We start from the raw sequence: 16062 nt of genomic DNA, 5'->3' as shown, positions 1-16062 counted from the left end.
GTTCTGTAAAATCTACACATTTATTATTTATTATCACTCTTCTTCTTCTTTCTATCTGAAATGAGGTGGAGTTGAAGTAAAAATACCATAATCCTCAGGTACAACTGCAGTATTTCAATAAATACACTGCAACCTTGGGAGAACTGCAGTAATGTTTACCAATATTTCTTGGTTTGACCACTAGGTGGCGCTATAAGCACGTGCTGCAGGACGCGCTTAAAGCTGCGTTACATAACTGCTCGGTATCAGAACCGGATAATAAACAAACACGGTTAATAAACGTTAAAGTCCAGTGTCGTGGAAAAACGACTTTCAGGGTCAAACAGTTAGTCCAGTTTAATTTGGTTCGTTTGTAGGTGATTTATTTTATTTATCAGATGATTATGAAGCGACATGTTGTTGTTGTTGTTGATAATGCTCGACTGTCTCTGCAGGATGAGGTGTGTGTGTGTGTGTGTGTGTGTGTGTGTGTGTGTGTGTGTGTGTGTGTGTGTGTGTGTGTGTGTTGGGGGGTGCACAGCTGCCATGTGGTTTTACGTAACAGCCGCTGGCTCCGGATGGATGAGAGCATCATCATCATCATCATCATCATCATCATCATCATCCCTCCGGTGTGTGCCGCATTGTCCCGAGGAGGCTGTGTGTGTGTGTGTGTGTGTGTGTGTGTGTGTGTGTGTGTTAGAAACAGCATGATGAAGCGAGGGGAGGGGGGTGTTTGTTTATCACGTTTGATGGTCCCTCTCCGGTAGGCGGTGATAACGGGGGTGTGTCCGGTAAAGGGGGGGGCGGAGCCGCATGGACATGAGTAAGTGACGTCAGCTCCCAGGTCGCAGTGAAACCAACATGGCGACAGAATGGAGCGGGCAGCAGGGTTATATTCTCACTGTCGTTATCTGTCTGTGGAGCGCGGTCGGTGGGCGGACGGACGCGACGGCCTCGGTGTCCGGTGTCGGCGGCGGCGGGAGCCAGGTGCTCGGCATGCGGCTGGAGAGGAGCGACAAGCCGTCCAGCACCAATGACGACGGTGTCATCCAGGTGACCGAGGAGAGCTCCGTGCTGCTCCGGTTTTACGGGGTGCAGCTCCACTCGGGCGCCTGGACGCTGGTCCGCTTCACGGAGCTCACGGGCGGCGGCGACGAAGAGGAGGAAGAGGAGGACGCGGTGGCGGCGGCGAGGAGCGGCCGCGGCACGACGGACGAGCCGGACCGAACTTGTGCCGAATTCACGAAGGACATCGGCGTCGGGACCTTCATGAACGTCACCAACCGGCGCACGTCGGGGCTGCTCACCGTGCACGTTAAGCCGCTCCGCAAGAGCGAGCCGCAGAAGGAGTACGCGCTGTGCACCCTGAGCGCAGACGGGAGCAGGTGGGTGCTGCTGGGGGACAGTGATGGCAGGGTGCTGGTGCTGGAGGAGAAGAAGTCCCTGCTGCCCATGTGGCTGCAGGTCATCCTGATCTGCTGCCTGCTGGTCCTCTCGGGGATGTTCAGCGGGTTGAACCTGGGCCTGATGGCTCTGGACCCCATGGAGCTGCGCATCGTCCAGAGCTGTGGCACCGAGAAAGAGAAGAAATACGCGCGGAAGATCGAACCCATCCGCAGCAAAGGGAACTATCTCCTCTGCTCTCTCCTCCTGGGCAACGTCCTGGTGAACACCACCCTCACCATCCTGCTCGATGACCTCATCGGGTCAGGCCTGGGTGCTGTGGTGGCCTCCACCATTGGCATCGTCATCTTCGGCGAGATCGTTCCCCAGGCGCTGTGTTCTCGCCACGGGCTGGCTGTGGGGGCCAACACCATCATGGTAACCAAGTTCTTCATGTTCCTCACCTTCCCGCTGTCCTTCCCCGTCAGCAAGCTGCTGGACGTCCTGCTGGGCCAGGAGATCGGCACCGTGTACGACCGGGAGAAGCTGGTGGAGATGCTGAAGGTGACGGAGCCCTACCACGACCTGGTCAAAGAGGAGCTGAACATGATCCAGGGCGCCCTGGAGCTCAGGACCAAGACTGTGGAGGATGTGATGACACCCCTGGGGAACTGCTTCATGATCCAGGCGGACGCCGTGCTGGACTTCAACACCATGTCAGAGATCATGGAGAGCGGATACACTCGTATACCCGTGTACGACGACGAGAGGTCCAACATCGTCGACATCCTGTACGTGAAGGACCTGGCGTTCGTGGACCCGGACGACTGCACCACCCTGAAGACCATCACCAAGTTCTACAACCACCCGGTCCACTTTGTGTTTCATGACACGAGGCTGGACGCCATGCTGGAGGAGTTCAAGAAAGGTGTGTGTGTGTGTGTGTGTGTGTTGGTTTCTGCTGCTGTCAGGTTGTTCATGACAAAAACCTTCAGCCATCAATACACACACACATCCAGCTGCTTCCTCTGCAGCCCGTGTGTGTGTGTGTGTGTGTGTGTGTGTGTGTGTGTGTGTGTATTGATCGTTGGAACATCCTATACTACATTTCATCACACAAAACAGCAACAAACATCTGTCCACATGTTTCAGCTGGTGCTCAGTTTACTGGTCCTGGTTTCAGGCCCAGGGGGAACCAGGACCAGTAGGTTTTGACCAGAGGACAGAAAATATCTTTCATGCCACGTCACTGACTCTTTAATATCATAGATGTTTTGTCTCTGTCGTCAAGTAGTTTTTCCAGCAACAACCACATAAACCTCATGGTCCGTGCTCTTCCTAGTCTTAGGTGACGACACCTTGAATGTTTGTTTGTCTTGACATCACACTACTGTTCAGACGCCATAAACAACAACAACAACACAAACGTCAGGGCTGCATCTGCTGCTGATTGACGCGTCAATCATCTGATCGACTGCATTAAAAGCAGCCGGTCACGTTGTCCCTGCTCGGATGTTTTGAACATCACAGTCGATTCACGATGAATCAGTAAATGCACATCGCACGTTTCGACAGTGCGACTTCTTGTCCGTTTGCAGCCGAAGAAGTGAATCCAGTCGATTCTGAAAATAGCTGGAGCTGTTTCAGTCAGATGGGATCAGTCACTACAGCCTGGACCTGCTGCAGTGTGACCTCTGACCTCCCTGTGGAGGGGGCAGATTAGAGGAAACAGATGACGATGGTGTTGTGTCGTTATGTCAGCGGCATCTGGGCTGCATGTTGGTCCCACAGTCCTGGAGCAGGACTCACATTCAGAATCTCTCTCTCTCTCTCCATATATATTAGATATTTTCTATTTCTGTTCTGTTCAAACTAACCCCGAGTTCATCAGCCTGGTTGTGTCACATCAGAACCACAAGCAAAACAACACAGGGTTTTTAGTGAGAAGAGTTTTTGGAGAACACATCCAGTGTTGTTTCTCCTTCCATCCTCTCCCTCACTCTCTCCTCTTTATCTGGTTTTGGCAGTTCCCCCAGCTCTTTCCTCTCCAAAGCTCTTAGTCCAGTCTGGGCTATATTAAGGCGTCTGTTCGACCTCGCAGCAGTCGGGGATAAATCCGCTGACAGATCGAACAGCAGCGTCACTGACACCAGGCTGCCTCCGAAATAGGAAAACAACAAAGGATGTTTTCATCTCTCAGAGGCTGAATCTGTTGACGTCGTCTCCCTTGATGCTGCTCCACTTTCCTCCCAGCTCGCTTCTTAAGAGCCTCTTTGTGTGAAATGTCGGTGTAGACATTCAGAGGTTCTGTAACCTTCAGGTGATCTCTGTCCTCTCCAGGTAAATCCCACCTGGCCATCGTCCAGAAGGTCAACAACGAGGGGGAGGGAGACCCGTTCTACGAGGTGCTGGGATTGGTCACTCTGGAGGACGTCATCGAGGAGATCATCAAGTCCGAGATCCTGGATGAATCGGACCTTTACAGTGAGTCAACACGCACCTGCTCATCCCAGCACACACACACATTTGAGATCCTCACAATACTGGACCTAGAAAAAGTGTTGAAGAGAAACTGGTGCGTTCAAAACCTTCTGCACTATTTTGTCTTAAACCAGGCAGATGTTACACCCATGAAACCCAATTTTAACGTCAGTTAAAATGTCTTGGCTGCTGTCAGGGCGTCTGCACCTGCTGATCCTTTCATTTCACTGAGTCTGTGAAGTAGCAGAGGGTCACAGAGTCTGGTTGTGTGACCAGCAGACCAGGAGCACTCAGGATGTAGGGACTTACTGCAGCTGTGGGAGAGGAAACTGTGCAGCTGGTAGCAGTGAAATAATATATTGGATTTCATGTTGAATGGAAACCAGTTTATAGAGAGATACTAGTCTGTTAAATGTAAATAATATCCACAAGGTCTGAGTTTGTTCACTTCTTAATGGAATAATTCAAGGCGCCAGTTAGCCTAGCTTAGCATAAAGACCGGAAACAAAGGGAAACAGCTAGCCTGCTGCTGTCCAAAGGCAAATCCACCTGTAAAGTTCACACATCAACATGTTTTATCTTGTTTGTTTCATATGCACAGTAACTAATAATGTTGGGGGTTGGGAGGGTGATGTGCTGGACCAACGTGTTGTTGTGATTCTGGAGGCCTGTCAGGAAAATGAGCGTCTTGTCGTGTTCACTCTCCGTCTTCTCTCAGCTGACAACAGGAACAGGAAGAAGGTGGATCCCAACAAAAGCAAGCGCGACTTCTCCGCCTTCAAGCACGACAGCGACAGCAAGGTGAAGATCTCTCCTCAGCTCATGCTGGCGGCTCATCGCTTCCTCGCCACAGGTGAGCTCTGAGGGGGTGGCGGCTAATCTCACAGAGAGCCAGCTCAGATTAGCTCCAGTGTCACTGAGCAGGTCATGGTCTCTGGTGGATTTACACTGGTCCCTGTGGGACTGACACACCTTGGAGTGAATTAGTCTCCTGGTGTTTTCTTTATATATCTGGACATAAAATCTAAATTGAAACTAATATTGAGTTGATGGACTGACCACTGATCACATGGTTCTTCCTCACCAACAATGGGAGGCCTGTCTTCTTCCAAAAACCAGCTCCGGATGCTGAGAACGACTGTCACTGTTTACAGTCCCTGAGGGAACAGAGAGTCCACTGGTCTGTAACAGTGACCGTCCTTGTTTACAGTCTGCGGTCCAGACCAAATTCAGTGAAGTGCATCAGAACAGCCTCTAATAATCCACAGTCCATTACTGGAGCCTTTTCTCTCTTTGATTGATTCTTTCTGTCAATATATAAAAAGTAAAAGGTATAAAAACAGCTTTTGTTCCCTGCAGAATAAAATGAAAGGGTTTATTTTTAGACTCCTTGTTTTGTACCAAGGTTCAACATCAATGGAGAAAAAATCAATCAAAGCGGAGACGAGATGCAGCCACGAGAAGAAACTTGTGTTTGTACTTTATCTCAAGTCCAATTCAAAGTCACCTTGAATCTGCTCTATCAAATCAAACTCATATCTTCCTGCCCCCCCCCCCTCCGACCAGAGGTGAGCCTGTTCAGCCCGTTCCAGATCACGGAGAAAGTCCTGCTGAGGATCCTCAAACACCCGGACGTCATCCAGGAGATCAAGTTCAACGAGAACGACAAACGCTCGCCGCAGAACTTCCTCTACCTGAGGGGCAAACCCGTCGACTACTTCGTCCTCGTTCTGCAGGTAAACACACTCTCTCTCTCTCTCACACCATCACAGAAAAACTGGCGTCAAACTCTCAGATGCTGATTTCAACATCTCTGTTCTTCAAATCATTTCTGCTTTTCCAATGTTCCTGGGAGAGTTTCCAGAGTAGAGCTGCAACGAATAATCAGCTTAGTCGACAAAAATCAATGACAAAATCAGTTGTTGGTTATTGGTTAGGGTTACGTGACCACCACAACAGCAAAACATTTCAGGATGTGACACATTTACGACCCAAGTCCTCCAACTTTAAAACAACCTACGTGTGATCCAAACACACAGAGCTCCAACCCCAGTTTGGCCAAGAACAGAGCACCGTTTCAGATTCTCAGCTTTGGGCTGTGCTGAATTCATCACATACTGAGGAGCTAGAAGCTGCTCGAGTTAGCCAGATGTTGGGATTAACAACACACAGATATTTAAATTGTTTTTGTATTGGTAATATGTGTGTGTTTGATGAATGAAGCCTCTTCGGGAGGAGGAATAACCCAAACACTCAGTGCAGTTAATAAACATCTGCTCCTCACATCGAGCAGAGACTAGTTTCTGTGTCTGACGAGGGGCTCCTCTCTCTGCTCGACCTTCACTGATGGATCCTCTTACATAAGACTGGGACAGATCGAGGGGGGAGAGGGGATTAAAGGGTTAAGGAGGGTGGTAAGGAAGAAACACAGATGGGAGGAGACGGCGAGCGCAGAGTGAAAACGAGCACGGTGCAGCCGAGCGTACGGAGCGAAATAAACAGTTTAGGGGTGACGGGGGAGATGGATGCCATGTCAGTCAGGAAATCCCTCCTCTGCACCAGGAAGAAGGGGCGTGAACAGACAGGAAGTGAGGAGAGAGAAAATTCACCCCATTCACAGTAGACGACTGTGCACTGTTTTAGACATTGACCCTCGTGCACTGTTTTAGACATTGACCCTCGTGCACTGTTTTAGACATTGACCCTCGTGCACTGTTTTAGACATTGACCCTCGTGCACTGTTTTAGACATTGACCCTCGTGCACTGTTTTAGACATTGACCCTCGTGCACTGTTTTAGACATTAACCCTCGTGCACTGAGATATTAACCCTCGTGCACTGTTTTAGATATTAACCCTCGTGCACTGAGATATTAACCCTCGTGCACTGAGATATTAACCCTCGTGCACTGTTTTAGATATTAACCCTCGTGCACTGAGATATTAACCCTCGTGCACTGTTTTAGACATTGACCCTCGTGCACTGTTTTAGACATTGACCCTCGTGCACTGTTTTAGACATTGACCCTCGTGCACTGTTTTAGACATTGACCCTCGTGCACTGTTTTAGACATTGACCCTCGTGCACTGTTTTAGACATTAACCCTCGTGCACTGAGATATTAACCCTCGTGCACTGTTTTAGATATTAACCCTCGTGCACTGAGATATTAACCCTCGTGCACTGAGATATTAACCCTCGTGCACTGTTTTAGATATTAACCCTCGTGCACTGAGATATTAACCCTCGTGCACTGTTTTAGACATTAACCCTCGTGCACTGTTTTAGATATTAACCCTCGTGCACTGAGATATTAACCCTCGTGCACTGTTTTAGATATTAACCCTCGTGCACTGAGATATTAACCCTCGTGCACTGTTTTAGATATTAACCCTCGTGCACTGTTTTAGATATTAACCCTCGTGCACTGAGATATTAACCCTCGTGCACTGTTTTAGATATTAACCCTCGTGCACTGTTTTAGATATTAACCCTCGTGCACTGTTTTAGATATTAACCCTCGTGCACTTTTAGATATGTTGACAAAAACTGGACAAATAATAAAAAAAACTTGCAGCTGTTAAGCCACAGTTTGATGGCAGTAAGTTGATTTCCTGGATGAATGAAGCAGGAAAGACGACGTGTTGTTGCTCTGTGCTCGCTGAGCCTGGGTAGGACCTAGAAGTAAGTGGAGGCTGCTGTTTGTGCAGCTGCTGGACCGACTGTCACTGCTGTTTAGCTTCACTCAGGGAAATGTTGTGGCTGTTGTGAGTGTTTGTACATGGAGGCTTCACTTTTCAGATAAAATGATGACAGACACTCAGCGTGCAACCTGAGCTCAGCTGCTCCTGTTCCACCTTTCAGGTAAACCTGGTCTGTGGACCTTCGGGGAACCAGGACCACAGTGTCCACCATGGGAGTGGTCAGTCTTCAGGGCTGGATCTTGGTTTAGGATTAAGGTTTGAATAGTTTTAGGGTCAAAGCTAAAAAAGTGTTTCTGTTATAAATTAGGGAAAGTTAGTGTCTGGGTGCTTCTGGGATTTGGATGAAGGGTTTGTCTGACCTTTACCTGTGACAGTGTAGAATTAGAAACGTGTGTTTGAGGTAAAGACACTGGACGAGGATCGACTGCACCACAATCTAATATTTATAGGACTCAAACGGGTTTTTGTTACCACGAAAGATGAGTCCTGACTGACTCACACATGTGACATCGTGCACTGACAGGCACAAATCAGCTTATTAAAGAAACTGTGTGTGTGTGTGTGTGTGTTTGTTTATTTGTTTGTTTGTTTCAGGGGCGAGTGGAAGTGGAGGCGGGAAATGAAAACATGAAGTTTGAAACCGGTCCGTTCTCCTACTATGGAGTCATGGCTCTGAGTACGCCATCAGTGGGTGAGAACACACACACACACACACACACACACACACACAGAGGAACCACTGACTGCAGAATGTTTTGTTGTTAGTGCAGCAGGTGGTATAAACAGTATAAACATTATTAGGACCATGTTTCCTGTTATAACACCACAGCTGCTTGATAACTGATCAGTTTGATAACAATCCTGTTGCTGTTGTTGTTGTCGTCTCTTTGTGTGTTGATCGCACTTTGATTGACGTCTGTTTTAAAAGCTGCAACAGGAAATACGTGTGTTTAAAGGTTTCTCTATTGGATCTCAAAATCTTTATAGTCCAGTTAAAACGTAGTGTGTGTTTTTCACCACCAGTGTGAAAAGACATTTTACACCACAGGTCAAAGGTCGGGGGTCACCTCTATTTCCCAGCTGTTAGAAGATGTGTGTAGTTTCCAGTGGAATCAAAGCAGGAACAAACCTGTGCAGGTGAAAACTCTCCAGGTCTCAGTTGGAGCGGCCTCACATCCTGTGGATGAATCTAACATTGTTAGCACAGAAAGCACTTGTTGTTGTTGCACCCATAGGTGTCCTTCCCTCTTCACCTGGAGACTGAGCTGTCGTTCCATCGTTTGAAGCCGAGCGTCTTGTTCTTTCCTTCCACAGCCTCATTATCCAGACTCCCTTTGTTCTTTGGACCAGCCAGACCCAGTCCTGCTTCCTGCTCACAGTTACATAAGAGGCTGTTTTCCACATCTCTGATTATGCAAAGTTTGCACCGACTGATGGCGAATGCAGGTTGTTGGTGGTGGGTGCTGGGTGATGCCAGCCCACCTGGGTGCTGTCAGTGAACCACATGCTGTTGTGTGGTCAGCGGTGAAGTTGCTCTCACAAACTGCTGACGTTGTAACGTTGGCGACTCCTGGTGTTTCAGCATCGCAACTGCTACTAACATGTTTTTTCCTCCTCTTCTTTCTGTCTGTCCTGGATCAACTGCTGTCTGGACTGTCTGGACTGTCTGGACTGTCTGGACTGTCTGGACTGTCTGGACTGTCTGGACTGTCTGGACTGTCTGGACTGTCTGTGCAGCTCAGCGTGTGCATGTGCAGTGTCATGTAGACGCAGTGTATATGTTCATGTCAAACACTGGACCATCTGTCTCCCTAAACGCCCAGGCTGTATTTTTAGATTGATTTAGATTTGTATTTATAGACATCAGTCAGTATCCACCGGAGTTTATCAGAAAGACCTTAAAAATGTGGATTGTCACATATCAGTGAATATTGGTCTAATTGACATTTATGCTGCATGTTTTCAGTTTAGTGTTTCAGACTGATGATGATCTGCAGATCAAACATGTTTATACAGTTTCACTTACTCAGCAGTTTCATTTATATCCAAACTTACTGTGTCTGCAAAATTCCCACAGGCTCTAAAATAACGTGGCCCCGTTTCTGTTGAATCAACATTTAAGTGTTTTGCATAAAGTTTTTAAAATTAGCTCCAACTTTACACATGAATGGATCAGAAATATAGTCCAGTTATGTAGTAAACTCCAACTTTGTATTGACATTTAATACTTGGAACAGAAAGTACAGGACGAAGCACTAAGGTCCTTTACTGCAGTAACAGTACAAATACCACAGAGTAAAAATCCACCAAGTAAAAGTCCTGCACTCCAACTTTTACTGCAGTAAAAGTTCAAAAGTATCATCATCCAAATGTACTTAAAGTATCCAAAGTAAACTAACTTATATACTTCTAATTTGAAGTACTTTATATACTGCTGGGTAGCTGACGTTAACTACCTTATATACTTCTAATTTGAAGTACTTTATATACCGCTGGGTAGCTGACGTTAACTACCCTATATACTTCTAATTTGAAGTACTTTATATACCGCTGTGTAGCTGACGTTAACTACCTTATATACTTCTAATTTGAAGTACTTTATATACCGCTGGGTAGCTGACGTTAACTACCCTATATACTTCTTATTTGAAGTACTTTATATACCGCTGGGTAGCTGACGTTAACTACCCTATATACTTCTAATTTGAAGTACTTTATATACCGCTGGGTAGATGACGTTAACTACCTTATATACTTCTAATTTGAAGTACTTTATATACCGCTGGGTAGCTGACGTTAACTACCCTATATACTTCTTATTTGAAGTACTTTATATACCGCTGGGTAGCTGACGTTAACTACCCTATATACTTCTAATTTGAAGTACTTTATATACCGCTGGGTAGATGACGTTAACTACCTTATATACTTCTAATTTGAAGTACTTTATATACCGCTGGGTAGATGACGTTAACTATCCTATATACTTCTAATTTGAAGTACTTTATATACCGCTGGGTAGCTGACGTTAACTACCTTATATACTTCTAATTTGAAGTACTTTATATACCGCTGGGTAGATGACGTTAACTATCCTATATACTTCTTATTTGAAGTACTTTATATACCGCTGGGTAGCTGACGTTAACTACCCTATATACTTCTTATTTGAAGTACTTTATATACCGCTGGGTAGCTGACGTTAACTACCCTATATACTTCTAATTTGAAGTACTTTATATACCGCTGGGTAGATGACGTTAACTACCTTATATACTTCTAATTTGAAGTACTTTATATACCGCTGGGTAGCTGACGTTAACTACCTCATATACTTCTAATTTGAAGTACTTTATATACCGCTGGGTAGCTGACGTTAACTATCCTATATACTTCTAATTTGAAGTACTTTATATACCGCTGGGTAGCTGACGTTAACTACCTTATATACTTCTAATTTGAAGTACTTTATGTACCGCCGGGTAGCTGACGTTAACTATCCTATATACTTCTAATTTGAAGTACTTTATATACCGCCGGGTAGCTGACGTTAACTACCTTATATACTTCTAATTTGAAGTACTTTATATACCGCTGGGTAGCTGACGTTAACTATCCTATATACTTCTAATTTGAAGTACTTTATATACCGCTGGGTAGCTGACGTTAACTACCTTATATACTTCTAATTTGAAGTACTTTATGTACCGCCGGGTAGCTGACGTTAACTACCCTATATACTTCTAATTTGAAGTACTATATATACCGCTGGGTAGCTGACGTTAACTACCTTATATACTTCTAATTTGAAGTACTTTCCATACCACTGGGTATCTTGGGAATTTCCCCCTAGGCATCAATAAAGTTTGATGATCAGTCTGTATTTTGTTGGATCCATCTGATCCTGAAAAGGAACTAAAGTTATCGGATAAATGTAGAGCAGGAAAAAGTCCAAGGTTTGACTCTGACATGTAGTGAAGTCCAAGGATGAAGTAGTACAACATGGAAATACTCAAGTCAAGTACAAATACCTCAGAGTTGGACTTAAGTAAGTGTACTTAGTTACTTCCCAGCACTAACAGAGGTGGTCGACTTCATCATATCAAAATGATGTTTTCATGTTTCTTGATGAAAAAGCCTGATAGTCCAGTGAACCAGCAGCGTCTGTCAGAATCAGCCAAGACCCAAGTCGCTCTGTTGTTGAAATGTGCAGCAGCTGCCTCAGGAAAACAGAGAAATGCACAGCGGTAAATATTTGCAGTCTGCTGAGGAAAAACCCAAATAAACCAGCTCACCTCTGTCTCTCTGCCCCTTCCTCCCCCTGCTCTCTCTCAGCCGTCACCCCTCCTCTCTCCCCGTCAGTGGCGTCCCCCCCTCCACGACGCCTCTCTCTTAAGAGGTTTTCTCTGTTCTCTCGTTTCCCAGGTAAACACTCGCATGGGCCGCAGGAGGGAGGGGGTTCCTCTTTAAGCCGATCTCACCCCTGCCTCATCCTCAGAGCCCCGATCCAGCAAGAACGAGTCGCGCGTCGTACGAGCAGCAGGCGAGAAGTCCAGGCGTTTTTAGAGTTTTTCTGCGTTTTTCATTTTAATCTCATTCAGATTGAAAAAAGGTTATTAGGACAGTAATCTGCAGCCATAACCAACTAACGTAACTCTAGGTTGAAGTCACAGATGTGATAAACCAACATGTTTTGGTTCAGCCCACAGTGAATTAGAGTTTTGTTGCTTCGAGCTTCTCAAATGTCTGTTTTGTAGCTGCTGTTTGATTCTGGGCTGATGATTGGACAAAAGTCGTAACTGAAATTCATTATTGCATTTGTTATATTTTACAAAATAAATCAGACCCATCAAACATCAGTCATTACACCAGCAGTGAGTGGCTTTTTCACTTTAATCCACTTTGAGAGTCAAAAGAGTGAAATGTTTCCCAGAGCCAGTGGCGACGTGTCTTCCTCTTTGGGGGGGTGGGGCGGACTCACTTGCTGGACGGGGGCTCTTGATGCGGCGTCCTCTAACTTCTAACCCTGTCACCTCCACTTTAACCACTGATCTGTGGTCGGATGTCCTCCGTCATCAGACCGTAGACCCCTGGTTAAAGGAGCAGTTTGAGAAATTTGTATTTGTGCTTTTCTTTCTGAGAGCCAGATGAAAAGGTTGGAGCTGCTTAGCTTAGCTTAGCTTAGCCTAGCTTAGCCTAGCTTAGCCTAGCTTAGCTTAGCCTAGCCTAGCTTAGACTGAATAAGGTTTTATCCTGTTTGTGTGATCTGTAGAAGATTAGCCTGAACGCTGAGCTCAGCTAACAATGTTTTCATCAAACTCTCAGCAGCAAAGCAAATCACACTGTTTCCCTAAATGTTGAACTGTTCCTTTAAGCACAAACGTTTTCCTGATCTCTGACCAGCACAGATCTCAGGTTCATCTCCGACGCTTTCCTGCCCCTCCGTCACCCTCCATGACATCACTAAAATCAGCCAATGGGAGGGCTCGGGCAGTCCTGTCACAGCCATGAAGGCTCAAACGATGCACTTCGCCTCCTCTCTGCATGTTTGGCTCAGTCTTTGCATAACAAGCGTCGCTCACTCAGTTCATGTGTATCTGTGTGATGTGTTGATCGTTCCTCTCACCTGACACACTCATCTTGTTCTCATTGTATCTTGTTCCTTGGAGTGTTTTTTTGTTTCAGTGTGTGTGATGGCTCTTGATTTTATTTAATCCTGAGCGTCCTCACCCTCCTGCTCACTCTCTTCTCTTTTTGCTCTCAGAGTTTCGTTCTCCGTCACACGGGGGAAACCTCAACCGCTCCGCATCTCTGAGCTGCACTGAGCGCGCTCCGGAAAGCGGGTCTGTCGGCGGGAGCATCACTCAGATTCCTGGCACCCCCTTCCAGTACATACCAGACTTCTGCGTCCGAGCTCTCACAGACCTGCAGTTTGTCAAGGTAACTATCAGTTTTACTCGCTCGCCCCGAACAACTCACAGCAAACAGAACCCCGCCTGAGGTTTCCAGGCTGTCCTGACCTGACGCCTCAGATTCTCAGTTTGGTTGTGTCTGAACAAGTCCAGTCCAGACGAGAGAGCTCAGAAAAAAAAAGACGAGTTTGTCCCCTGATTTAAATCTAATAAAACATCTTTGGAGTATTTTAAATCCGTAGGTAGAGCAACAAGCCCTCGGGTGGAATCAGACAAATGAAGGTGCAGTGACTTTTTCTGCAGCTGGGTCTGGGTCTTTGGGTCTTTGGGTCTTTGGGTCTGGGTCTTTGATTGGACTCTAATTAGTCAAACTTCGGCTTTATCCAACTGAGCTTAGTGATATTTAATGTATGAAGTCATCTTTTCCTCTAAAGTGCAGCAGGAGGATGAAGTAGTATAAAGTATAAAGTTGACATACTCAAATAAAATGTAGTATTTCATAAGTACTGTTCTTGAGTAAATGTACTGTACTGTGTGTGTTCCTCAGATTACTCGAGCTCAATACCAGAACGGGCTCCTGGCGTCGAGGCTGGACAGCACGCCACAGTCCCCTGAGTGGAGCCACGCTCGCCTGGACACGTCCGTGTCGTTGCCGCCAGTGACGCCACCGGGGACGCGTATGCCGCTGCCCCTGGCCACGCCTCCTGTGAAGCGCCCACCGTCTAACGCTCAGCCGATGCCGCTGGGCGGCCGGGCCCCTCTGCCTCACGCCGCCACCTCCGCCAGCCAAAGGCAGAGCCAGTCTCTGCCCCAAGTTAACCCCCCCCCGACCAACCACGCCCCCGTCTCACAAACCCCTCCGTCCTCCATGGCGACAGCACCGTGCTCCCTTAACCCCCAACCAAGTCTTTCCTCCAAGTCTCAGATTTCGCCGCCCTCTGCCAGCCCCGAGAACGGGCCGGGAGAGACCACCACTCTGCTCAGTGAGCAGCAGAACTGCGTCGGCCGCCAGTCCAGCCACACCCAGGCGCACCCCCACCCGTTGGTGCACACCATCAGCCACACACACACTGAAAGCACCATCTAACTGAAGCCTGCGGGGAGGCTGCACACACTAAACACACACTGGCGCCACTTCCTGTCCCTGTTTGCCCGTCGTGTCCTGAACTTTGCTGTAGACGTCAGATGGACTGACACACACCCTCCTGCATCCCGCATGTCCCCCCCCCCAAACGGTTAGTGGGCAGTCCTTAAAGGATCAGTTCACCAAAATACAGAGAGACAGCATTCCTTACTAACCTCTGCAGATAAGCAGCTTTGCAGAGTCTTAGTTTTACCTTTTCCAGTTGACGTGATGGGATTTAATGTGTTGCACTTATACAAGTTGACATTTCTTCTTTATTTAAATAACATGGAAACTCAAGATCCAAAGTTTGGGCTTTAGGGGCCAAACAGGAATAAGGAGCAGAAAAACACTTCATACAGCTTCACACAGGGCGTCCTGTTGGATGAGGTGCTTCCTTACCTGATCTGCTCTTTCCAGTTTCTGCAAAAGGCGTTTTGCTTTTTAGGTCGAGCTGAAATTGAAATTCATTTTTGCTATAGTCAGTTCGTCCCCCCGCAGTTTGCTCAGATCCCAGTGATTATCAGCAAACGAGACCATTTAAGTTCTGTTTTTTTTTTTTCTGCAGGCAGCATGAATTTTGAGGTTTTAACAGACAAGAGAGATTTGATCAGCTACTGACACCGTGACGTAAAGACTTCACGGCTACTTCCTGGTCTGAGTTTTCACATTTCCAACCATCATATATGAACCAATGAGAGAGAGAGACAGAGAGACAGAGAGACAGAGAGACAGAGAGAGAGAGAGAGAGAGAGAGAGAGAGAGCCGCAGGACGAACAGTCTGTGGGGGAAAAGCACAAAAGCTGCAATATATATATATATATATATATATATATATATATATATATATATATATATATATATATATATATATATACTGCATATATGTGTATATATATATATACTGCATATATATATATATATATATACTGCATATATATATATATGCTGCATATATATATATATATTCTTTTGTTAAAACAAAAGTGAAAATTAAAATTTCAGTTCGACTGCCACAAATGCAAGTTCACAATGTTGTGAACAACATAAACATAAATTGTTTCCTCATCATCATTAACATTTCAGGGGCACTTCATTCTCCAAAGTTTGCCTCCGTTTCCTTTTTACATTTTCCAAAGAGTTGAATTTCCAAAAAAGTTTAAAGGCACTTTGGTTCCAGATCCACCTGTTTTATTTGTGTTGTCGCTGCTGAGCTGTCAGACTCAATTCAACCACCAGCAAATGGACCAGAGTCACTGTACTGTAGTGAAAGGACCACACCAGGGGTTCTGCATGTTTTCACCTGACTCACATTTAATTCATCTGGTGTCACCTGGAAGTTTTAAAATCGATCGGTTTATTAATTGATAAGTGACCTATTAATGATTCCGCTGACGTGTTTCTGTATTTGAGGGCTGACAGACATAAATGGAAACCAGCTGCTGCCTGAACACTAGTGGACAATAATCGTACAGTCC

General features: G+C 46.2%; 1 protein-coding gene across 1 annotated transcript; it reads left to right on the top strand.

The window, feature by feature from the left end:
- Positions 1-747: 747 nt before the first annotated feature.
- Positions 748-15368, top strand: LOC113124957 (metal transporter CNNM4). Its single transcript, XM_026298159.1, has 7 exons — positions 748-2293; positions 3706-3849; positions 4565-4699; positions 5413-5582; positions 8144-8240; positions 13314-13489; positions 14009-15368. Exons 1-7 carry the CDS (start codon positions 844-846, stop codon positions 14546-14548), a joined length of 2712 nt encoding a protein of 903 aa, XP_026153944.1. The 5' UTR covers positions 748-843; the 3' UTR covers positions 14549-15368.
- Positions 15369-16062: the final 694 nt, after the last annotated feature.

The sequence above is a fragment of the Mastacembelus armatus genome, chromosome 12 (genome assembly GCF_900324485.2).
Source record: "Mastacembelus armatus chromosome 12, fMasArm1.2, whole genome shotgun sequence".
NCBI lineage: Eukaryota > Metazoa > Chordata > Actinopteri > Synbranchiformes > Mastacembelidae > Mastacembelus > Mastacembelus armatus.
Note: the sequence above shows the minus strand (reverse complement) of the source record. Positions and strands in the feature narration are given on the sequence as shown.